General features: G+C 41.2%; 2 protein-coding genes across 3 annotated transcripts in view; both read left to right on the top strand.

Moving 5' to 3' along the window:
• The window catches only part of zmat4a (zinc finger, matrin-type 4a), a 57,973-nt gene extending 37,723 nt beyond the window's left edge, over nt 1-20,250 (top strand). The window contains exons 6-7 of the mRNA XM_017451304.3: nt 7,476-7,572; nt 18,083-20,250. Of these exons, the coding sequence (XP_017306793.3) occupies nt 7,476-7,572; nt 18,083-18,110 (125 nt within the window). The 3' untranslated portion in view covers nt 18,111-20,250. The remainder of the gene's footprint in view (nt 1-7,475; nt 7,573-18,082) is intronic.
• A 5,564-nt stretch (nt 20,251-25,814) lies between these two features.
• LOC108255411 (zinc metalloproteinase-disintegrin-like crotastatin) overlaps nt 25,815-26,566 on the top strand; it is a 109,825-nt gene continuing 109,073 nt past the window's right edge. For both annotated transcript variants that reach the window (XM_053674647.1, XM_053674646.1), the window contains exon 1: nt 25,815-26,253. In XM_053674647.1, the coding sequence (XP_053530622.1) occupies nt 26,234-26,253 (20 nt within the window). In that variant the 5' untranslated portion in view covers nt 25,815-26,233. The remainder of the gene's footprint in view (nt 26,254-26,566) is intronic.

The raw sequence follows: 26,566 nt of genomic DNA, 5'->3' as shown, positions 1-26,566 counted from the left end.
TTTATTTAGGCTTTTTATTGCTCAGGAGTTTTTAGTGTGGAAGTCACAACCATCATTCATTGAGAATGGAGCTTTATTCTGGTGCCTTCTCACTAGAAGCGAATAAATACATTAAGCAGATTGTCTGTATTTATTACAACATTTGTTACTGTTATATCTGGTATATGACCAAATAAAGTTTGTTAGCACAATAAAATAAACGTAGTGTGCGCAATGCCGAGCATTAACATATCAAAGCAGTGCTGGTTCCTGGCTTCAGTGAGCTATTAACATTTACCTCGTGTTTAAATACATGTCAGGGGAAAAAAATAAAACACGGGCTGTGTTCTACAATACAACACTTAATTTTTGTCAAGGGTTGCAAACACAACATGCTTTTAAAGACATGATTAGCGCAGACGAATTAAGGACTCACTTATTTGGTCTGTGAGGAAGTACATATTTTATTAGAGAGCTTCAGGATGGAAGATGTTTGATCGAGACTGGAGGTTAAGGGGCTTAGGCACTACTAACTGGAAGAACCATTATACATTTCACTGTACTGTATTATATATGTGACATTCTTTCTCTTCCTCTTAAATGGTCATTCATAATTGGCCCAACGAAAGGCTGACTGGATTCCAAAGTCCTCAAGACCTTAAGTGTCCCTCAAGTTGTTCTGTTTAAACATGTTCTAGAACCTCTTGTGAAGGCCAACTTGGTGCTACATTGGCTGGAAATTAGTTCCAAAGTGGTGTGATCGGGGTGTAAAATTTCTAGTCTGGTTACAATAAGATCACTTGAATTATGGTGTTGAGAAACGGCTGTTACAGTTGGATCTGACCTCGAGACGATCTTGAGCCAGGTTAAAACATGGTAGCGTGTTCAAATGAAACGTTTGAACTGTATAGTCTGCGGTCAAGGCAAGTGGACTTGCTGATGAGGTCCCTCTGATGAGGGGTGAAATGACCTCGGATCAGTGGCTTTTAACGACACGTCTAATGATGATTCATCACTTAACATTCTGTTCTCCACCCTGACCAGACCTTATCTCTGACTGGGAATGATTCCAAAAACTGTGGTCCTATTGGCCTACCTTTCCACCAGTGCACAAAAAACAGGGAGTCCCGCAAAGGGAATTGCATCCATCATTACATCCCATAATGTCCCTTGCCAGTGGAAGCTCATTTTGCTATAATGAGGGATCAAACCAGTTTCTAAAAGCTTGTGCATTTACTCAACTAATACTGTATCAATAATAATGTTCAAACCCACTCATCTGTTACTGGGAGATTCTGCTTCAACAAAGCATACAAACAAGCATTTTATTCATTATTTATTTACTATCCTAGATTTGGTGTTGCTTTAAGCAATCGGTCCTTAGTACTCAGGAAAACATCTAATTATATAATTTCAGATTTTATTTTTAATTGTATAATTTGATCATACAGTCCCCTTCGGATTTTATTCCAATGAGAGCAAAGTGATTCAGGTATATTTAATCTCGATGAAAATAAATGAAAATGATAGTATAAATAAATAAATAAATAACGATTCAAAATCCATCCATCCGTCCATTTTCTGTATCCCACACAGGGTCATCTCAGGGAACTTGGGGCACAAGGTGGGGGACACCCTGGACGGGGTGCCAACCCATCGCAGGGCACAATCGCACACACACGCACACGCATACCCATTCACACACTATGGACAGTTTAGAGATGTCAGTCGGCCTAGAACACATCTCTACACATCTTTGGACAGGGGGAGGAAACTAGAGTACCCAGAGGAAACCCCTGAAGCACAGGAAGAACATGCAAGCTCCACACACACCGGGCGGGAGTGGAGGTTGGGAGGTATTACTCCCACATTGGATTCAGGGGAGCAGAAACTTTTCCATAGCTCCCACTCTGGAATCATTGGAGTAGAACCCTTTACGTAGTTCTCACACTGGAATCATTGGAGCAGAAACTCTTTTGTAGCCACCACACCATTCAGAAAGGATTATCCAATTATTGGAGCAGAAACTTCCACAAGGAAATTTCAAGGGCTAGGAACTATTCAGTATGTGCCACTTAGACTTGTGGAGCAGGAAATTCTTCCATAGTTGGAATAAGATCAGTAACTCTTCCTCTTTGCTCTAATCAGCACCCTGAAATTATGGCACAGGAACCTTTACATATCATATATCAGTCATGGGAGAGATACTGCTACATTGCTCTCAGAACAGAATGATGAGAACAGAAACTATACTATACTCCTCACTCTGGAAATTCCTTGATTCCTGGCCATTGGGAAGTATTGGAGCAGAAATTCCTTGATACCCGACATGTTGGAATTATGGAAACAGAAATTCCTTCATGTCTACACTGTACTTATTCAAGCAGAAACTCACATCTTTCAAACTTTTTTCTCTCTACTTGTTATGAACCAGTTTGCTCTCTGTAGCCACTGCATCGTCCCCCCCCACCCCCCTTCAAATTATACAATTGAAATACTACTTAAATTAATTCATCCAAAAATTAATCTAAAAGCTAATAATTTTAAAATGTAGGTACTTTCTTTCAAAAATATGGCAATAAACTTGACACGCCTAAAGAACATGTAAAATAAATGCAAACGAATGTTCAACTTCTGTTGCCGTTGGCGATTTTCTGTTTCTCTGAAACATGTCAAATCACGTCATCCGTCATTGGGAAAAAAAACCTAATAGATTTCAACACAAATGAGGCAGATGTATTGAGGTGAATTATTACGGATTTGGTGTAGGTTTGTGGCTGGTAGTTTTTGGGCTCTTGGGAAGATTAATAGCATAATGAGTCTTTATTGAGCACATGTACACTACAGCACAGTGAAATTCTTTTCTTCGCATGCCCCAGCATGTCAGGAAGATGGGGTCAGAGCACAGGGTCAGCCATGATACAGCGCCCCCTGGAGCAGAGAGGGTTAAGGGCCCAAATGTGGCAGCTTGGCAGTGCTGGGGCTTGAACCACCGACCTTCCGATCAGTAACCCAGAACTTTAACCGCCAAGCCACCACTGCCCCAATTCATGGAATTCCGTACTGAATAAGTACCAGTCTCAGCCCAAGACCTGATTGGTTCAAACAAGATAATGACCCCCAAACATACACCAAAATCATCACAGAAACGTTTGCTGGAACACAAAGTCAGTATTTGGCAAGATCCATCTACTGAAACCAGGTGGCCTCCACATGCACAAAAAACAAGGAATATCACAGACCTTGAAGTGTTCTGCCTAAAGGAATGGACATAGATCCCTCTACAAATGTCCCCAATCTTGTTAGACATTGCAGGAACAGATAGGAAAACCCACAAAAACCTTGTGTAATAGAATTTTTCTACATTAATGAAATATGACTGTGGCCATAATTGGCTTTGAGGACACTTGGTATTTTCAGATGGATTCTTTTGTGTATATAAGGGGTCAATCTCCAGGTGCTTGTGGGGGGAAAAGCTTTTGCTTGTCTGTTTTTGTTCAAATGGACACACTAAAGAAGTTTACATGCACCCTTAATTATTAATTACTAACATTTTGATCCTGTTTTACGGCCCCGTATGTCAATAAATGTTTGATGATCTAATGTGAAGAATGCTGGACTAACATCCCTCTCTGAATATTGCATGTTGGAGATTTGAGAATTTACTCTGTGCAGACAAATCAAATGTCTTGTGGTAACTGCAGACCCCCCCCTTCCCTTTTTCTAATAAGAAAGTCTGTGTTTGTCTGTGTTTGCTGTTTGTTAAAGTCATGAGGCTGTTTCTTTGGGCTGTAAATGTCAACATGGCCCTAATGAGGGAGCCTCGCCATCGCAATTATCAATTAGTAATGATGTTGCAAATCATTATAACCTTTAAAAGGAGAGAGAAACAATGGGGTGACGGCTGAGCAACTCCAGTAGAAGGATGCGATGGGGAGGCAGTCTCATCTTTCACACAATGAGTGTACAGTCAGCTGCAATATCAGCTTGTTCTTGCTCATTGTCTCTCTCGCCAGCCTTCTCAGCGTCTGTATTTGTTCTTGCCTGCTCATCCTCAGCTCTGCAGTGTCCTTTCAGTGGTTTGAGGGAGTTGCTGTTGTGCAATGGGAAGATGGAAGAAGACTTTGAAGATTGTCATATGATAAAATATTCATCGTTTTTCAATGGAATAGATCACCCTTGAGTTGGGGTTTGTGTGTGTGTGTGTGTGTGTGTGTGTGTGTGTGTGTGTGTGTGTGTGTGTGTGTTTACATGTGTGTATTTCTCTGTGGGTGTTGCTCAGCTTTGATCTCCAGCTATCTCTCTCCTTCCATTCCCTCAACTTATTTTCAGAGGTTTGCATTGCAGTTAGTGTTGCCTCCTGTCTTTCCTGGACAGTCGTTTTCAGTTGGTGTGGAACTTAGATTGAGCTTGATGAAAAGTATTAATGGAATTATTAGAGAAGATGCTTTTCAACTCCAGAGTTTAAAGAAAACAAAATAACTTTGATATTATGGGAGCAGAAACTCTTTTTAGAGTGCCATACTGATTTTATCGAAGCAGAAACACTTATTGGGGTGCCATACTGATATTAGGGCAGCAGAAATTCAAACTGGGGTTCCATACTCTTTATTAAAGTATGGGGAAATTATCTCATAGCTCCCACACTATGATGAGCAAAACACAGACTCGCCTCTCATAGTTACCACATTGAAACTAGCAGAGCAGAAACAATTTCTGCTGAATTTCTGCATGAATCAGAGGAGCAGAAACTTTTCCATAGCTCACACACATGAATCGGGGAGCAGAAACTTTTCCATAGCTCACGCACATGAATCAGGGGAGCAGAAAGGTTTCCATAGCTCACACAGCAGAATCAGGGGAGCAGAAACTTTTCCATAGCTCCCACACTAGAATCAGGGGAGAAGACACTCGTCTCTAGCCACCACACATGAATCAGACTAGAATTATTGGAGCAGAAACTTGCACTTGAGTGCCATATGAAAATTTTGAGAAGCGTATATGTAGCTTCCATGGGGAAATTTGAAGGGCAGAAACGATTCAGTATGTGCCACAAAGTCTCCACTTTGCTATAATCAGCACACTGAAATGATGGGAGCAGGAACCTTCACATGCCATACAGAATATCAGTCGTGGGAGAGATACTGCTACAGTGCTGGCAGAACAGAAACTATACTATACTCCTCACTCTGGAAATTCCTTGCTTCCTGGCAAATGGGAAGTATTGGAGCAGAAATTCCTTGATACCCCACATGTTAGAATTATGGAAACAGAAAGTCCTTCATCTCTACACTGTACTTATTCAAGCAGAAACTCACATCTTTCAAGCTGCCTGTTGTTGTTTTGTGTTTCTCTCTCTCTACTTGTTATGAACCAGTTTGCGCTCATATTCTATGAAGGAGTGCTGTAATTGCTGTAGCCACTGTGTCGTTTTTTTCCCCCCACTCCAGTATTTTCATTTAGTCCAATCTCTCTACCTGTCAATCAGTGTCAGTGACAAGGCCCCCCCCCCCCCCCCCCCCCCCCTGTAATTTGACTGTCTTTTTGCTTGTTCTCTGTTTTTTAATCACTGTTTCTCTGGGTGACGTTATACACTTTGATTTTTCTATCCTTGAACTGAAAAAAATATATATACTAATCTGTTCTACTTTAAAATGACCGCCAGGCTGAGAGGAATCTTCTTGATCTGACCTTTGTTTAGCTTGCCTTTAGATAGCCTGTAACGCCATTCGCTATTTTTCATTGGATTATTAATATTGTTTACTTTTGCTGACCACAGTGAAACAGCTTGTAGTTTCTTAAGGATGAATATGCCTTCAAGACAGTATTATTATTATTATTATTATTATTATTATTATTATTATTATTATCGTATATATCTGCTTGGCTCAATACTTTGAGGAAGAAATCTCAGCGCGCTGCAGTTGTGATTATCTAGAGGTCGAGGTCTGTGGGCCTAATGCTGTTAAGCCAGAGCAGTTTTACAGTTGAGTCCTAGGAATCCTCAGAGCTTAACTCTTCCAATATTTACGCTCAATAAGGTAAGAAACTAATTATACCGCGTCCTTCCATCTGCTAGAATCGGCAATAACAGATCAGCGTGCCATGATTTTTTTATTTTTTTACACCATCTGCCTGTTACTGAACAGATGTGGGCGGTTCATTCTCATTTATGCGATTTAATCATATTCACACACGTTTCAGTCTGCACCGAACAGCAATGGGGTTATACGAAAACACCGTTGGGAATTTTTTCTACTTAACCCCTTACATATTACACGGTATATCCTGTATGAATTAACACGTTGGAAAACTTTCCATTACGTCCTGTTGGGGGGAAAAGAGGGTTCACGCTTTTTCTTCAGCGTAAACACGAGCTCGTCCCACCGAAACCGCGAACGAACGTTTGGCGCAGAATAATAACGTGGACGGTGTTTAAAAGGACGCGTCGGAGAACCGAGAACCGACGCCTCCGGATGTTCTGGTCATGTGGCCTACTGCTAATCAATCGCGACCTGCGTAGCTGCACCCCCTACAACCAGCACTTACAGCGCAATAAAAGGTTAAAAACCATCATTTTAAAATCCCACTCAGGTGTATAGATAGAGTACAATATGTGGAATATTTCGTCGAATCGCCACGAAGACACGCCCACGCTTGTGCAAAACGATTGATGGGGAAAAAAATACAGTCATAATCTGAAAGCTAATCCCCATCCGTATAGGGCTTATCATTCAAAAGATGACTTATTAAGAAAGAAAAAGAGATGAAATAATGAGAACAATTCTGAAGCCCATCTCGGAGATAGAGCTCTGTTCTCACTCGAGTCTGGGGGGTAAAAACAAAACAAACCTATTTCTGTTCACAGTGCTGAATGTGTGTGTGGGTGTTGGGAACAACATCCCTACATGATGATAGATATATATATATATATATATATATATATATATATATATATATATATATATATATATATATATATATTAAAACTGTTGACCTTCTGTTGACATGGTGCTTAAAAAATGTAATAAATAAATAAGGTTAGAGTTGTGTATGTGTGTGTGTGTGTGTGTTCCTCCTGATAAAAGTGTATCTCTAGGAGGTCTCTACAGAGTCTTGTTTATACAGTATTGTGGTGTGCTAAACCCATCTCTCTCATTCACACCAGTGATCGATTGTCCCCCCCACCCTCCCCCAGTTTAATCACACTTATGAAATAGCGCGTTATGGAAATGGCTGTGGATTTAATATTCCGTGACTTCATTCCGTGTCCCTTAATGGCCTCTGATGTCACATTAATAAAGATCTCCCAACACCATACATTTTAATTATGTTCTTCTCTCTAGAACTCATTTCCGTGATTCCCCAGGATCGGATCGGAGCTACACGACTCGCTTGCCTATTATGTCTTGCCGCATGTGTTGTGTCGCTCTGCGCCCTCTTTGTTAAGCGTGTGTGTGTGTGTGTGTGTGTGTGTTTCTGGTTTGTTGTTGCAGGTCTGAAGCGCAGCTACACCTGCGACGTGTGCAGCGTGACGCTCAACTCGGTGGCACAATACCACGCACACCTGCATGGCTCCAAACACCAAAACAAGTGAGGATACACTCGCACACTACACTGCACACACATAAGTGTTAAAAACGCTGCTGTACTTCGGTCCCAGAATGACAAGGAAATATGTTGCATGTGTGTGTGCTGTGTAATAAGCTGCTGTCTTGGCTTTTGTGAGTGTACGTGTGTGTAAAATGCCAGTTCTTATATCCGTCACACTGTCCCTGATAGATTTTGGCTGACAGGTGGTGCAGATTAAACTCTCTCATGCCTCAGCAGCCCTATAATGCAGCTTAATATAGGACAGCGTTCTTCCATGCATAAATCAGTGACAAGTTCATACTCGAGACTCGTGAAGGGTGCGCAATCTAATTCCGTCCCTTATTATTGGCGAGAGAAACGACGTCACTGTGAAAAGCGCAGGTCGGTGCTCTGATTGGACAAGCTGACGTATCCTGCGTTATGGATCCACATATGCTGAAGAAGAATCAACGCTCACGTCCATGATCTTCTTATGAATATCTTCCAACGTGCTCCTTAAGTTCCTCTTCCATTGTTCATCTACCTGTACAACCTGACAACGTGGTCCACAGCCTTCTCTGGAACTACGTTTTTTTGGGGGTTTTTTTTTTTAGGAGTTTGGGAATGTTACCTTCTTGTTCACTGCAGAAAGCACCTATGATCCACACCTACATCCATTGCCTTTATCACTGCAGTCTTCTAATATAGTCCTGAATCTCTCAAAGTCTTCCATCTACAACCTCCCAACATGATACACTCTCACCTCTATCCATATCTGTCTATGATGGGCGGCTGTGGCTCAGGTGGTAGAGCGGGTTGTCCAATAATCGTAGGGTTGGCGGTTCGATTCCCGGCCCACATGCCGAAGCGTCATTGGGCGAGACACTGAACTCCAAGGTGCTCCCAGTGGCAAGCTAGCGCCTTGCGTGGCAGCTCTGCTACCATTGGTGTGTGAGTGTGTGTGTGAATGATATACATGAGAACCACTGTAAAACACTTTGTAGAACCTCTAAGGTTAAAAAAAGTGCTATTTACCATGGGACATTGTGTCAGTGGCCCTCCAAAACTAAAACAGTGTTCCCTAAGTAGGTCACCTCATGACCTCATGATACATCATTGTCTAATCACACGATTGAGGCGGTGGATTGCGATTGCTGTTTCTCAAACCCTGCTGAACGACTGAGGATGGAACTCAGGACAGCTTCAATAAGATGCTTCAGGATTACACATGCTGGTAATTCACCAGGAACCGAGTTGCATCATATTCCTTATTCTACAACGCACGAACCTGGGCTGATTTATTTACATTTTTCACTCATGGAATGTAGTTCCATCTCTTCCTTTTTAAAGGCGGTATTTTTTTTGATGGTACTATCCAGGTGGATCTTATAGTACTGGAAATTGATCTAAGACAGTGTTCACCAACCCTGTTCCTGGACATCTACCTTCCTGAAGACTTTAGCTCTAACCATAATCCTGCCCACCTGATCATCTAATCATTCCCTTCAGAAGCCCTTGATCAGCTAAAGCAGGTGTGTTGGAGGATGAGGTTGGAGATGAAACCTGCAGGAAGGTAGATCTCAAGAAAGAGGGTTGGTGACCACTGATCCAACTTGGATAAAGTTAATGCGCTTTTTTTCCCCCCGTGTTGGACTTTAACAGTAGCGATAAATACTTCATGCTCTGGGATTGTGATGACATTACTCACTACTTGCCTGAAAATAAGCATTCCGGTTTTCTCTAACTTGGTGGAAAATTCTGTTGTCTCCTATTATAGCCTGTTGTTGATTGCGAATGTGCAGCGGAGACCTGCAGTTTATCCATGTGAAAAATAAACACGTCTCCACAGAGAGAAGAGACAAAACAAGAAGTATTGATTGTTACTTTCACACTAGACCTTTTTTTCCCCTTCAACTGCTAGCACGTATTTTACACATAATCCTATGGGAAGAGGTCACAATGGGCACCGCTTCTAAAAAAGCACTGCTGGCTTTTCTTTTCTTTTCTTTTCTTTTTTTTTTTGGGTCATAGCAGAGTTTCCAAAGTCGAAAAAAGTTCAACTTTTCAGAAAAGCGCTGAGTGATGCCAAGCGCATTTTTACATCCTGACCAACAATGTCGCAATTTGGTTGGGGGTAGGGTCAAAGTGACTGAGCGAACATGAGGAGATTTATGATATATGTCGAATAGAGATATAATAGTTCATTTCCAATATTTCAACATTGCAACGTAGCTAAAAATAACATGCCCAAGCTACAGCGAAAACAGAACACGCTCCTCATCACAGGTTACACCATCTGCATTACTGATCATAACAACTTTAATCTAGAGCGCTAACCAGGCTAGATAATTATCTGATATTCAAGCTAGGACTGTGTTTTTATGGTTTCAATGTGCATCTGAGGAATATTTTCGCAATAGCTTTCGAAAGACAACATTATCATAGCCACAAGTTTAGCAAGTTCACAAGTTCAGCCTCGACATCCGACTGTTCAGTAATCTCAAATAGATGGGGTCTCTGACATACTGATGTGTGTGTGTATATATGAACAAAAGTAAGTTATATAGCTAAAAAAAAACAGTAACAGCACCCATCTTGGATCTGTTTCCTCTGAAATTCCCACCGTAATATGGATGCATGTTGATATTTTTAAACTCATGTATGAATGGTAAAAAAAGTGAGTATAATGACAAACTGGCAGCCATGAGCTACATTTTTGAGGCTTTATAAAAAATTTTGGCTTCCATGTGTCAGAATGCTGCAGAATGTGACTCATACTCACAAATCCACCTTTATTCCACCTGCTTAACCCTCCAGCTTTGGTGAAAATATGAGCTTTTGATGTGTGACTTTGATGGATGTAGCTTGAGACTCTGCGATCTCTCTTAAGCCCGCAAGTGTGACTTGGGCGTGCCTCAGGATGGCTGGTTTATTGCCGAACACCACATTTTCCAGGCTAGAACTCAGTGTCCCACTCATGAAGTCATGGAGAGGACAGGAAGCTGAGTAGAAGATACTGTAAGATAATATAATAATAATAATAATAATAATAATAATATACTATGGGGGGGGCAGAAAGAAGAACCAAAGTATAGGGGTTTAAAATTTTATAGAAATGTTTACTACTACTACTACTACTGTCACGTATCAGGAAGCTCTGGACTCCACTTCCCATCAGCCACTGCACTGCACTACATGTCACATGACCACCTGCACCTGATTCACGTTTTGGTTAATGAGCACTCGTGTATATATAGCCATTGTCTGAACTGATTCGCTGTCTTTCGTTGTCTTAGACGCCTGTTGTTCATGTCTCGATGTTTGTTGCTTGCCACAGTGTGTTTCAAGGTTGTCATACTGTATTTGTTTCTTAGTACGTTTCTTTAAATAAATGTCTTTATCTGCATCTGCATCTGCTTCTGGCTCAACCCACGGATGGTGACAGAACGAAAGACCTACAGTCAGAAGCAGCAGATCGCCAAGATGGATAACTGGGGCGTCAGGATGCCACCAATGTTAGTGGAGTACTTTGCCACGTTGCGCCAACAGTCGGAAAGCAGCAGGACGCCAGGAATTACCTGGGCTTCAACTTACCGCCTATGTTCATGCAGGACTACGCCATGCCACGCCAACAGGAGGAGGAGTCCAGGTACAAGGGGGAGTTTGTGTTCAGTACAGAGACCCAGCCCGGGACCGACAGGGTGACCTCAGAGCTCGAACCTGAGCCCCACGAGGTGGGCTCACCTGCCGAGCTCCAGCAAAGGGTCAGCGGGGAGGCACTAGCACCAGGCTTTGATGTCCGAGTCCCAGTCAAGTCTCAAGTCCCTAAGGTCCCAGCCAAGCCTCGCGTCCCTGAGGTCCAAATCAAGTCTCGCGTCCCTGAGTTCACATTCAGGCCTACTGACCCAAATGACCAAATGCCGCTCATGCCCAGCCAAGCTCCGCTCACGCCCCAGTCTGCCGACACGCACTGCCAAGCTCCGCTCACGCCACAGGCCGCCGACACGCATCGCCAAGCTCCGCTCACGCCACAGTCCGCCTTGCGACACAGCCAGCAAAGTAACCTGAGCATCTGGGGCTTTCCACTGCAGGGGAGGCACACCTTGCTGCGCAGTCCAGAGGTGAAGGCTGGCCCAGAAATTTTTTGGGGGGGGGCAATGAGGACAGCAGAGCTCCAGCCTGAGGCCTACAGGGAGGTCTCAGCTGTGGAGCTCTCACCTGAGGTCAACATGGCGACCTCAGAGGGACAGGCTGAGGAGGCTGTCCCGCTGCCCTGCACAGCCGAGGAGGCTGTCCCGCTGCCCTGCACAGCCGAGGAGGCTGTCCCGCTGCCCTGCACAGCCGAGGAGGCTGTCCCGCTGCCCTGCACAGCCGAGGAGGCTGTCCCGCTGCCCTGCACAGCCGAGGAGGCTGTCCCGCTGCCCTGCACAGCCGAGGAGGCTGTCCCGCTGCCCTGCACAGCCGAGGAGGCTGTCCCGCTGCCCTGCACAGCCGAGGAGGCTGTCCCGCTGCCCTGCACAGCCGAGGAGGCTGTCCCGCTGCCCTGCACAGCCGAGGAGGTCGCTCAGCCTCCCCGTTCAGCCGAGGTCGTCGCTCAGCCTCCCCGTTCAGCCGAGGACGTCGCTCAGGCTCCCCGTTCAGCCGAGGACGTCGCTCAGGCTCCCCGTTCAGCCGAGGACGTCGCTCAGGCTCCCCGTTCAGCCGAGGACGTCGCTCAGGCTCCCCGTTCAGCCGAGGACGTCGCTCAGGCTCCCCGTTCAGCCGAGGTCGTCGCTCAGGCTCCCCGTTCAGCTGAGGACGTCGCTCAGGCTCCCCGTTCAGCTGAGGTCGTCGCTCAGCCCGCTTGCTCCATGGCAACTAGCGTTCCCCCCTTCTGCTTCGAGGAGACCCTTGCTCCTCTCCCTGGCTGCACGGGGGACTTCTCTCGGCCTCCCAGTTCAGCTGGGGACGTCGCGCCGCTTTCATGCTCTGCCGAGGAAATATCTCAGCCTCCCTGTGCCATTGTAGAAGCCGCCCAGCCTCCTGGTTTTGCGGGGGACATTTTCTCCAGGGGGCCAGGACCACCAGATGGAGGACGTATAATTTTGGGCGCTCCGGGAGTAGCGCCCTTGGGGGAGGGTTCTGTCACGTATCAGGAAGCTCTGGACTCCACTTCCCATCAGCCACTGCACTACATGTCACATGACCACCTGCACCTGATTCACGTTTTGGTTAATGAGCACTCGTGTATAATATAGCCATTGTCTGCACTGATTCACTGTCTTTCGTTGTCTTAGACTCCCGTTGTTCATGTCTCGATGTTTGTTTCTTGCCACAGTGTGTTTCAAGGTTGTCAGTGTATTTGTTTCTTAGTACGTTTCTTTAAATAAATGTCTTTATCTGCATCTGCTTCTGACTCAACCCACGGATGGTGACTACTACTACTACTAATAATAATAATAATAATAATAATAATAATAATAATAATAATAATAAACATTACCATCACATAATTTATACAAATATGTATTATCGAATACAAATTAAGATAAAAACTGTATTATTGCTGATAAAATGTCAACTGATGATACACAAATAAGAAGCAGAAAATAAAAAATGCAACTGAAAAAATAAAATAAATCAACCTTAAAATTAATAGTAAAGACATTGAAAAAAAGAATTGCTCATAAAATATTGAATGATACAACATATACATTAAAAAACAATACACACAAAAAGCAGAAAATTGATAAAAATATAACAGAAATTCTAAATAAATTAGTCTGATAATAATAACAAAGTAACCATTAAGTAAATAATTTTAAAAATGATGATAAAATAATGTAATAAGATAATGCATGGAATTGTAGCTCATAGAAATAAGAAATTTTAATGTTTTAATGTCACAACAAATATATGAAGCAATGACGATAATAATTACAAAGAAAAAGAAAAGGCAACATAAGGAAAGAAAGAAAGTAGGAAACAGAGAAAATCGATTTTCATAACTCTCCTGAGATTCTCATCAGACAAGCCTGGCTCCACTGCGAAGTGAGAACCTGCGTGCATGGCCAGTGAATCGAGACCAACCAAACGGCTGGGGAGGAAACACAAACCATCGCTGGACAAACAGGGAAGAGAAAGATTTCTCATGTCTTAGCCGACGAGCCGAGAAGAAAAGGGGTATAAAGCCGTAGAGAGCTCTGAAGTAACCGAGATGTCTTTTCATCCTGCATAACGCAGTAAGCGAACGGAATGCCGAGTTTCACCTGCTAGTAGACACCATCTGTTCCATCTTTCCCTTTTAATTCGCGTACAAAGTCGACCTGCTTTCCCTCGAGTAATTAGATATTCGCTTTGTAGTGAGAGCTAACACAGACCAAAGTAAGCCATATGGCAGGTGGAGCCTCCAAAAAATAAGAGGTTCGGCGAACAATTCCTCAAAGGTTCAGTGAAAGTTGTGCCTCGGTGAGTCTGTAGCTAAACACTAGGACTATTTGGACTAGTGGGTAGTTCTGGCTCAACGGTTACGGCTCCAGGTTACTGATCTGAGGGTTCAAGCCCCAGAACTGCCAAGCTGCCACAGTTGGGCCCTTGAGCAAAGCCCCTAGCCCTATCGGCTGACCCCAGCTTAATAACAAGCTGGGAGATGCTGGGAAAAAAAGAAAAGAAAAAGAATTTAACTGTGCTGTAATGTGTGTGTGTGTATATGTGAAAAATAAAGGCTTCTTCTTTACTTTTAGAACTGCTGGTATTTTTTTTCTCAACCGCCAGACCATGTGATTCTATGAGAAGTGTCCATGTTGGACCTTAGCTGTAGCATAAACACATGGTACTCTGTGGTACCATTATGCACCAGTTGTTTTTCCTGTCATCACTACACTAGCCATTCCAGTTTTAGTTCAAACGAAACTTTTAAAGTGACATCAAGCATATTTTTTTTTTTTTTAGTCCAAACCAATCAGGTTGCAAGTTGGTTGACGAACAAGAAAAGCAAAATGGAGGACAGCGTGCTGGTGAAAAATGAAGCTTGTTAGTGAGTATCGACCCTAACTATACGTAGATTTATGAAATTGAAATGAAAATTTTCCACTGTCAGCACAGAATCGGCATCAGCCAGTGCTTTGGAAGAATGCGTACTGTGGAAGCAGCCTCAGATTACGGGTAACAAGACTCTAGTAGGAAATATATTTTCCAGCCTTCCACACGTCCTTTGAACACCGCTACCGCACATTGCTAGGACACACCAGCGGAGGTAACTGTGCCAACTCATTGATACGATACATTTAAGCTTGGATGTAAGCCAACACAGCACTTCCAAGAGCAGCTTATCCCACAGCTTTCTGGTGGGATTTGGGAAGAGTCAGCAATAGATAATGCTTGCAAATTCCTCCATCTTTGAAGAGACAGAAGTCATGTGGCATGCTCAGAAATGCTCGTAGCTCATACGTATTAATGAACCCCCAGCAAAGGTCCTTGGTACCATTTTCACCATGGTGAACTGAGGATCTGACTTCCTCTACAGGGTATTAATATGTAGATGTCGCGTGCTGGGAATGAGATGAATAATCTGCTGCAGTTTTTCAGATCGGACTGGAGATAAAATTACTGGTGAGGGACATTGAAAAAATTGGGACTTTGCAGGACATTTCCTTTGCTTTAAAGATTGTCGAAACGCACAGGAATATAAGTTCTGTGTTTTGAGGTTTAGTTACTATCTTAAGAATGGGTGGACTTTTATTTGAAATCATCTAAATGGCTTTGTTTCCTCCTTAAATAGCAAGTTACGCAGACGTTTTGGAAAATCAGAAGAAAGCAGAATACCCCTTTTTGTGTTTTAGAAAGATGGGCATTTTACGAACCAAATTCTGCCCTTTAAGCTTGGCATTTTGAACGGGATGAACAATTGACTGGGATGCAGACTGTCCTGTCTAGAATCATCAGGGGTCTTCGGTTGCCAAGGTAATGAATAAACAATGCCACTCCCTGTCTCTCGCCCTCCTCCGACAGACCTTTAAAATGGCATACAAGTTACTGATGCTTTGTTTCCCATCTTGAAAAACAGGAACACCTGCTTGTGCACAGGTGTAGCCTCATTTAAAGCCCAAAGTGTCCTCTTTAGGACCTATTAATGCCATTGCTTCTATACAATGCAATATTGAAATGATTTATTTGAAACCACAGGAGAAATGTCCAGATGCTGCCCTGAGCAGTTTTCATATGCCATTTTAGGTCTGAAACAAAACCAATAGCTTTGGCATTTTGAAGAAAAAGAAAATGTAGCAATAGGAGTTGTAACATCCACAATGCAATAATATCCATTTGATTTGTTACAAAACTATTCGGGTTTTCTTGCAGTATTCTTATTCCTTGCAACTCCCTGTATGTACCTACCTGAATGCTTTGGATAGGACAAGCACCACGTGATTTTCACACCTGGATTTACACTTCACAAAAACGGAATGGTGGTGCCGCTGGTAGCGTTTCTTCCTGACTGCTTCAGGGCCCCTGGATTAATCCTGAGCTTGGGTTACTGTCTTTCAGGAGTTCCTCCAGGTTCTCCGGTTTCCTCTCGCCTCCCAAAAACATGCTGATAGGTGGTGCATTGTGATGGACTGCAATCACCTTCACGGTGTATTCTCACTTCAGTGTTCCTGGCATAGGCTCTGGATCCACTGTAACCCTGACCAGGATAAAGCAATTACTGAAGATGAATGAATGTAAAACAGCTTATGCCCAACAGTCACCCTTGCTTCAGTGGATAATCTCACCTGGATACTGTTGACTTGTACCTAAGAATGGCTGATGTAATCATAAAGACTCATCCCAGGACTCTTATTCACAATCTGCTCATACTGAACATCCTTTCAACACACTTGACAAACAGGACTGTTTGTCCTTACTCTTCTGTATCTGTATACTGTAATGATTAATAACTCCCACTATCCGGCGTCACCCAGAAGAGGACGAGGTCCCTTTTCTATCTGGGTCCCCTGAAGCTGTTCCCAATGAGCACCAACATTTTGACAAACCTGCGGATCTAATATGATGCGACGGAAGGCTGAACTGGTGAAGCTCCGTATTTTTGGTATAATAGTCATGATCTTACGCAAGCACTTCTGAGTTTCAAGAAAGCCAGCAGGAAAGGAAGTGCAGTATAAGTAAAAGATGTTAAGAACCTTAATGAGAAAAACGTAATCCCTGTTGCTTTGATAAACGTTTGAGTAAGCTGGACATCCGTGACCTAAATCCAAATGGTTTTATAGTGCAGTGCTCAAACCATAGACACAGTCTTGCTACTGCAGACGGTCCTGATGCTGCTGCAAATCCATAATAATTCAACATCAAGTGTCTCAGTTAACAAGTGTTAACTGAGCGCGGCCAACTATTTACCCAGTGATTCTTGGTACTACTGATCACACCAACACCACTGACGTTCTTTGAAATGGTCACTTCTCCTTGTACAATACCTTTCAAATACCCATACCATTCCACCCCCCATATTACACCCATCCCTCTAGTGACATATTTGTCATATTTGTATTTATCCATCACAACTTTTATACCACCAAAAATGTAAACACCAGGAAAAACAAAACTCAGGTTCTGAGTTTTGCTGTCTATATATGCATACATATACTGTATGTATCAAATGGACCTGAAGCCGTCCTCGGAGTTTCCTGGAGATCATGAAGAATATATGCTTAAACTCTATACAGACATTCCCTCAACACAGCACTCCATCCAAGGTACCATTATCCTGAGTACACATAAATGACACTCAATTAACCTCCAGCTACTGCACAAAGACTACAAGGGCTTGTTGTTAAGCTCCTCGTGCGCGATAACAGGTTCGATAAGAGGGATGTTGTTAACAGCAACAAGACAAAGAGTAGAAGTGTGAGAGTATGTCCATATAGATAAGGCTTTATGCTAGAGCAAAGCAAGCCAGTGAAGCAGGGTTGCCTTCTGTATCGGTCAGTCTCAGTAAAGGAGGTGTGGCCTCTCGCAAATAAGCTACAGGAATGGACAAATCATACATCTATTACCTGTAGACATTGTTTTATTAACTAGGCAAATCAAAACCGATCGAACGGATTACATCCCATGCGCACAATGATTTTCATGACCTCGATTTAGTGTCTTGTGGCACGAGCAACTGTTGGAGCGTGATATCAGATAATAAAATGCGAAACGATCGGACGTGCTGGATTAAGTGCGATTTGCTAAGCTGCAGAATAATGAGGGCGTAGGCAGCAGGCTAGAGGCGATTTTAAAAATATTGACGTATATTGACTTGTATGGACTGGAGTCACCGACTCTGAATACAACAGTTGGATTGTATTATTGGCTGCTTTAAACGTACACTCCAAACATCAGATCTGTGATTGTGTGCTGATGGAGAAACAGTAGGTTATAAACTGAATAGAGAATAAATTACCACTTTAAGGTCATATGGTTTATATTTACAGTGTACGCTAAAATGTTTACTGTGTGCTGATGTTGTCTCTCTCTCTTTCTCTCTGCCTTTTTCTGTCTTTCTCTCTCACAGCTTAAAGAATCAGTTATGTGTCCAGTAAGGCCATGCAGGAAGCTAACTGTCAGATTGATTGATGTCACACGGGCTCTGATCAGCCCGACCTGAAATCTCTGCCTCTTCCCTCTCTCTGTTCCTTTCTCCATTTCTGCACCTTGTTGTCATCATCTCTCCGTCCCAACCAGGAAGACCAAACAAAATATTTTTTTTAGACTTTCATTTAAGCCCACCGCTGACGTCATACTTTACGTCCCATCGTCCTGATTTTGAAAACGCATAGACTGTATTGTTCACGTCATGTTCGTGGGATTATTTACAGCTCAACGGGAACCGTATCTTGTCTCGTCTTTGTACGTTTGTGGGTGGAACGAGTTCGACTTGCGTTGCGTTCGGTCGGCCAGGTGTTGCATGCGTGAGCGAATTTTTTTTATTTTCGATTTTCAACCCAGCGAAGCAATATGTATGGAAAATCTGCCAAATGTATCATGGAGTAAATGGATTCTGATTTAATAGCAACACTGAAAGAGAAAAATGACAAATAGTACTTTAAGGTCAGATGTACGTGCATCTCACATTCTACAACAAGGGCATTGTGGGTAATCTGATAGGAGATATGGCCATATCATCAGGGTTTGAAATACAAAGATCTCACCAGGTCTTTAATTAAATGCTTAATTTAATTAAATTAGCTTTAATTAAAGGGTTTTAATTGACAGCTCATTTGCACAATGTTCCTCCTCTTACCCAAAATATAGTGGATCATTTGGTGTCGGACATTTGCGTATTTTTTTTTTTTTTCCGTTTTGTCCTGGGTCTGTGAGGCTAGCGAGTATGAAAAGCTTCAAGCCTCCAGTTTAACACTGTTTACCTGCATACCTAAGCAAAGTTCAGACATCAAAACATGTTAATCAACTATATTTGGGCTAATGAGGAAACTTGTGTAAATTTTGTAAATTCGGTCTAGTTTTAAAAGTATTGTGACTGTGTGTTCTTTTTAATATTACAGAAAAATATATATATGTTCATTTTCTTTTAATATATACAGTATATGCTACATTTTTAAGTGTGACTTAAATTCTTATAGGTATCAATATTAGGGAGAATTACACTAGAAACTGCATTGTAATTTTTTTTAAATGAATGAATTAGATTATTTATTATTAGGGGAAAAAAAATAGTATTTATTTTTATTGTCATAAATGACATTGTGTATGTGTGAAAGTCATTTTATGTTGGTTATGTGTCTGGATATTTGTTCTTTTTTAATCTGATGTTTATTTTACTATAAACAGTGGATGCATTATATAATATTGAGAGTGATTTGAGTTTTTGAAGGAAAATTTTAGAAAAACAAATTACACGAATTTGTCAGCATGTTTAACCGTAAGGTGACGCATTGTGCTAGCAGGATTGTTGCACTGGAGCTATGAAGCTAATGTAGCTAGCCCAAAAACTTCGGTAAATTCGCAAATGACATTGTGAAGCTTTGAAATCCAGCTTTCCGGTATGATTCCATCTTCGAAACTTTGGTACACTTTTGGAATTGTGCTAAGGAGAAACGGGATTCTGGTAATCCGAGATGGCCGCACGTTCACACTAAACGACGTGAAGTCTCAGTGTGTCCTAAACCACTTTAGCAAGACTAAAGGACTGGATGTGTTTGCGGGGAGATGTTTACAGGAAAGATTTTGGGTGAGACTTCCATTACTTGTTAGCTACATTCACATATAGCTCCAGTGAAACCAAAAAAGCTAATGTCGAACACCAAACCTGACCAGGCTGATTAATTACAAGCTGTAAAGCAAAATGTGTCAATTTGATTGTTTACTGAACTGTTCCTTTAAGATGATTCATCTCCTTAATGTTAGAACAAATTTTAATAACATTTGATATTAACAATGCCGATTCTGTGCACGAACAAGTCAGCGTACAGTAAATGTTCTCAAAGTTTGAGTAATTCAGTTTGCTCATTGTTGCACTGAAGCTGTGTGTGAATGGTGGCGTGTTCCCTTATAGAGAGCAAGCTTCAATTCTGCCTGAACACACTCCCTCCTTGTGCTATGGATCATGCGGTCGACTGTAAATATTGAATAAAAGACGCTTGCAGCCCTCTTAAGTGGTCTAAGTGTATTCATGGTCATCATCAGTCCCTTTTTTGCATTTTGTTGGGGCATTTTTTGCTCCAGTATATCGACAGTGCCTGAAATGGACATCTTTTGGGTAAGAACATATTACAGCATAAGTCAACACTAAAGGTACAAGTGAATCCGGCAAAACTTCAAAATGTGAGAAATTGTCATTCATACACCATCTTGGGTTCTGGCTGTTGAGTACTGCTGCATCTTATCTTCAATTTCTACCCCCTCTGAGCTTAAGAAATTGATGGAAAAGCTTTCTTGGCTTTTATGAAGAGGAATCATCATCTTGGAACCTTATACACATGTTGAATACGATCGCCCGGCGTGGCAGAATAATTGAAACTGTCATTGATCCACATTTCCATCGGTCATTGAGGAATAATTTGAATACTGCTGGAGAATTTGCCAGCCTGAATGGAATAACCAAAAATTCATAGTGCCCTCCAGAGGGACTTAAAGCTGTCCACTTCTAACATTCAAAGATTAAGGTAAGATTCTGAGATCTTAACCGGTCCAATGGAGGAAGGGACTGGGGGAGAGGATGGTGATATTTTAAAATATCACTGTTAAGCCCTCAGTAGTCTACACATGAGCAGAGAGTGCCATTTTTATTCTCTTTGAGGCATAAAGCTGCTGATGCAAGGGAACTGGAGGTCCTGATAAAACTAGATGCAGGGCCTCTTAAATATTCAACTTCTGATTTAATTTTCCACTGAAGATAGAGAATAAACGAGACTACAAGGTGATGCACCAACCAGTAGTTCTATGGCTAAATCCCCCAGACTACAGGTACGAAGCCAAAAATGGACCAGCCCCCAAATACCCGAAGGGATTTCTTATATTCCATTCGTCAACATGCTCCCTTCAAGCCTTTAGCATGGCTTGATCGGGCCTACCATCCCTCAACATAAAAGCACCCTCCTTCCAACCAGGAGGTATATGAGTTTCCCCAGCCTGTCATCAAACAAAGATTAAAGTCCTACCTCTTCACCATGTCTGTGAAACCTAGCACCTAATTTATTTATTTTTTAAATCCACTGACTGGTGATTTCTTTCTAGCTGTACTAACCTCCCTCATAACTCAACATTCTTCTTAGACCATGACTTATTGAGCTTGCATGAAGAAATGTTATATATAATGGCTCGAACAAACTTCCGTAAATTGTTGCTAAATGCTATGAATGTAAATTTAAATGAAAAATATTGCTGAAGTAATTAGCTGAATCAGTGATCAGAAAATAAGTAAAGCCAGGGGTGGAGGTGCACTTGGATACAACAATAAAGTGCCTGTGTTACTCACTAGCTATACTTTTTCATACATTATCCCATGTTCATAGTCCTTGAAGTTTTTTAAGTTTGAGCCAAGAGTTTTCGTGCTACTGACCCTAATCTAGCTATCCGTTTAATATCACCCCGTTATCTCACAGAAACTCACTCAGTTTTCAAATGCCAGCCACCGTTGGGGTAATGTAAACATTAACCCAAAGCATAAGACTATGTGTACATGTCTCCTACTGATTGCACAAATCTATCAAACCCTGCTGTCTTATTCAACCCTCACACATGTTTAACTAGACAACAGCAGTGGTTTTATTTTTCAAGGTCTTGTTACGACCTTTGGCGTGCTAGCTTGAAATCTGTTCACAAACTTAAACCTTTGTACTAATTTTACCTGTCTTCCGCTTCCTCTTTGCATGCCACCATCGAAGCCACAGAGGTGGAGTTTTCTGATTAATGGTGGCAGAGATGTGGCCGCTCATCAACAGACTGGAGTCATTAATTCCCCAACTCTAGGGGACATTTAAATAATGGAATATAAATGGAGCGACATTCCAATTTCCCCGGCCGGACACAGGAGGATACGAGTATGTGGTTTAGGTAACTCTATACACCTCAAAGGGCTCTTAGAAGAGATGTCACGTCAAAATTGAGGCGGTGCAGAGAATCTTCAGCTGTAATTGTGTCATGGGAGATCTTTGACGTTCTTGATAGCCCTCAACCGGAAGATAGAGCAGGTGAATATAAATTTATTATTATTATTATTATTATTATTATTATTATTATTATTATTATTATTATTATTATTACCTCCACCAGGGAATTCACAAATGTAGGCAAATAATATTGCAATTTATTAATCTAGCATAAAAACCCAAACTATAAAAAGGTCTGCTGGTAATTTTTCAGAAGTAAATACAATCAATGTTTTTCACCTTACTAAATAATAATCTTGGAATTTTTTGGAAATATTTTCATCTAAAAAAAATATTTAATGGTCTTGCACTTTAACTTATCGGCCTAGATAGCAGAGCATTTCCTCTCAAAAATCTAATATTTTTGGGTTTAGGCACATAAAGGTAAGTTATGCAGTGGGAACAAGAAAAAATGAGCAGATGGTCTCAAGAATAAAAAAAAAAACGCAACTAAGAAAAAAACCTCATTGATTGGAGGTGAATCAAACCGAGAGCTTTAACAATAAGCAGTAAAACAGTAGATTAAATCTCTAAATGAACTGGGAACCTGTGATGGGACTCTCACACTGAAGTAATGTTTCATACACTGTAGAAGCACTCACGACTTGTGTATCCACATGGACTTATAATAATAAATGAATATGTTCTAAAATAAAACGAGTAAAATTTGGAATTTGTTCCTACCTAGCCTGAATCTAGCAAAATTAGACCGAACCAAATGACTTCAGTGAGGCTTTAATGTACTTGAAAATGAACATGACTGATCTTTAAGGATCACTGATCAATCACCAATATGTCTTTGTCATGCGAAATATGTTCCGATATAAAAAATATAGAAACATAATCGTTCTAATATAAAGCCCTGGGAATAGAAATATGTTGTTGTTTTTTTATTGTTTATGGACTGGTTTATTTTCAAAATAATCATCATACTTGTGGGAAAACATTACAGAGTAGCCACCTGGAGTTTAAAATCCATGCCTTCATATCACCCTATTACTGTCAATAACATTTTGGCATTTTGAATCGGTAAGATTCAGGCCACCTCAAACCTGTATAACGAACAGAAATGTCCTTTCTCACCATGAAATGAGCCGAGCCAAGGGAAAATAGGTTATCTCATCCGTGGTGTGAAAAGCCAAGACTTCCATTCGAGGATCAGCAAGCCTGCGAATGGTAAAATTCATCGAAAAAGCCTTCCCATTCAGTAGAAATCCGTAAAAGGTATAATTAGGCTCCCCCCGTCCCCACCCCCCCAGTGGCGGGGATTAAGACAGTGATTTACGGAAGCAGTGTGCCTGAATTTATCATACATGAGCTCATTTCTGCAGCACTGCTGTGAGGATTTACAAGTTATTATTCTGCAATGGAGCATGACACAGCTGGAGACTCACTATTAGTCATGCACACGTCGGTGATTTATTCGTACCTAACGTAGAAAATGAAAGAAAATAATGTTACTCTTTACACAAATTTGTCAAATTTGTCTAATAGTAATAACTAGGCAATGAATATTTCAAACAAAATCAGCGGATGAAAAGATCAACAGTGCATATTTAATGCAGACTTGTTTTTTGTTTTTGTTTTTTTTTTTGGAACATTTGAAATTATTGAAATTTCCGTACACTACAGAGATTGTGTAGGACATAGGGAGAATTTTCCTTTTATTAATTATACATATTTATAGATCCTTGAATTTGTTCATGAGGATAAAGACATTTAGAGGCATTTCTCTGCCATTTCAAGGGGTTCCTTTGACACAAAAGCTTATTAAATAGTTTGATATTCTTAAATACAAATATTTTTGAATTTTTAAATAAATAATTTAAAATGACGTGATTAGGGCTCGGATGACTGATAGTTGACTATTCAACCAGTAATTTAAAAAAAAAACAAGTTAGTGAATAGTTGTATTTTCCATAGTTAAATTTTTAGGCTGTTGTGCAGGGGGAAAAAAGGTATGAAACCTACCCTTCAGTTAGGAGTTAATGAAAGTGAATATATGAGTGTATCATTTTAGACAATTTAAGGACGCACCAATTCTTTAAATGCACTCGTCTGGCAGCTGAAACTGAGCGTGCACAGATATAGCCTAGGCCATCTTTATGTAGAGCAACAATTCTTTTTTTCAGATCCTCAGAGAGTTCTTTGCCATGAGGTGCCATGTTGAACTTCCAGTGACCAGTATGAGGGAGTGTGAGAGCGATGACACCAAATTTAACACACCTGCTCCCCGTTCACACCTGAGACCTCGTAACACTAACAAGTCACATGACACCGGGGAGGGAAAATGGCTAATTGGGCCCAATTTGGACATTTTGACTTAGGGGTGTACTCACTTTTGTTGCCAGCGGTTTAGACATTAATGGCTGTGTGTTGAGTTATTTTGAGGGGACAGCAAATTTACACTGTTACACAAGCTGTACACTCACTACTTTACATTGTAGCACAGTGTCCTTTCTTCAGTGTTGTCGCATGAAAAGATATCATCAAATATTTACACAAATGTGAGGGGTGTACTCAACTTTTGTGAGATACTGTGTGTGTATATGTGTGTGTGTATGTGTGTGAGTGTGTGTGTGTGTGTATATATATATATATATATATATATATATATATATATATATATATATATATATATATATATATATATATATATTATGCTAATGTATTGAAATGATGCATTCATTTAAACCTGTGATTTGCAGCTACACAATCTTCAGAGCTACTGTTATTAAATAAATAAATATATCCTGACCAATTATAACTGAGAATCTAACCGCTCTCTGGTGGTATTTTTTAATGAGGCAATGCTCAACAACAACAACAACAACAAAATCACACTTATAATTGCATTTAGACGATTTTGCCTATTTTTTCCCCCCACTGCACTGCAGATGCTCAGTAGTGGTTTTGTTGTTGTTGTTGTTGTTATTGATGTGTAAAAAGACTAGGCTAGAATATAGAGGTTCAATAGTGCAGGCTGTGATCAAACTCACAACTGACTGAAATATCAAAGACCTCACAGGCTCACACTGGAAGGAAACAAAAAGGGGAAGAATTGAATGTGGCATATAGGAAATGAGAGAGGATCAGACTGCACTGAAAACATGGCCAGACTTTGCAAAATGTAATAATACTGAATGTGTTCAAGGAGGGATTTCTTCACCAAAGGCACATTTCATAAATGTGTCAAACAATGAAAGTGACAGTAGATAATTCAGTTAGCAAACCAAGGCCGGGCCATCGTTGGACGTTGAGACTTTCAGTCACCTTTAAAACCACCTCGCCAACACTGGCACAACATTCTATAGAGCAGGCCAATGTAGCCACTCAGAACATATTGTCAGTTTGCGATCAAGTTGACTGTAGATTTCAGGAGCAGAGTTTACCCAGATGTCATTTGAATCCTCATTTATTTATTTATTTATCATTGATTGGTTGCCAGTTTAGATTAAAATTGAGTGTACATTATAATTAGCTTTTAATGATCTACTCAATCAATGTGACTAAGGAGCATGGTCAGAGATTGACAGTTCCACCCCGCACCACCAGAGGCCCCCATCACCAGAACAGAAGGCTACTTCCTGCTCACCTGAACACTCACCTGATCCTCATTACTTCCTCCTTCCCCCAGTGTTTGTGTACTCCTCGGTTTCCAATAGCACTGGATATGTGAAATAACTGCTTAATTATGGCCAATTGCCATAATATGTCAAAGTAAATAACTAGAATTTAGAATAAAATGGTTCTCAAAGTCTTTGAAACTATATCACAAAATCTCATTCTTTAGTTTGTGTCAAACCCTTTAATTAGAGAACAAACCCAAAAACCCATTTTCCATTTTTATTTTTTTTTTAAAGAGCAAGGTGCGAGTTCATACATTATTCATAGCACTAAGGGCCAGCTGTTCCTCTAAAGCCTCTTCTGAATCAGTCTCAAGGTGCCCGACCCTTTCCTCCTCTACATGGGGTCATCATTTGAATTCGGATGGAGAAGGAGGAGGAAAAGAGCCACTTCAGGTCTCCACGCAGAGAGCAGACTGTGACAGCCTGATGATAATCAAGGTAACAAGGTAGGTCACATTTTTGTTTTTGCAGTCGTCTCGTTCGAATTGTTACACGCAAATCTTGGCAGCTTTCTTGCTTACAGACTTTTATAGAGATCTAAAACACTAAGAAATGCCATTTTTGCGTGCTTAGCGGTAATTACATCATCATTTTCTAACTTACCAAATGTAATTCCATTGCCACTGACATTTAAATGTAATTGAACATGTCTGGTAGCCATGCAGAGACACTATTTATGATTCACTGCTCAAAAGTCATGCATAAACAGCACGGATATGGTCTGTCCTGCTTGATTTGCTTGGTTCAGACCCATATGAT

Source organism: Ictalurus punctatus, chromosome 22, assembly GCF_001660625.3.
Source record: "Ictalurus punctatus breed USDA103 chromosome 22, Coco_2.0, whole genome shotgun sequence".
Classification (NCBI taxonomy): Eukaryota; Metazoa; Chordata; class Actinopteri; order Siluriformes; family Ictaluridae; genus Ictalurus; species Ictalurus punctatus.
Note: the sequence above shows the minus strand (reverse complement) of the source record. Positions and strands in the feature narration are given on the sequence as shown.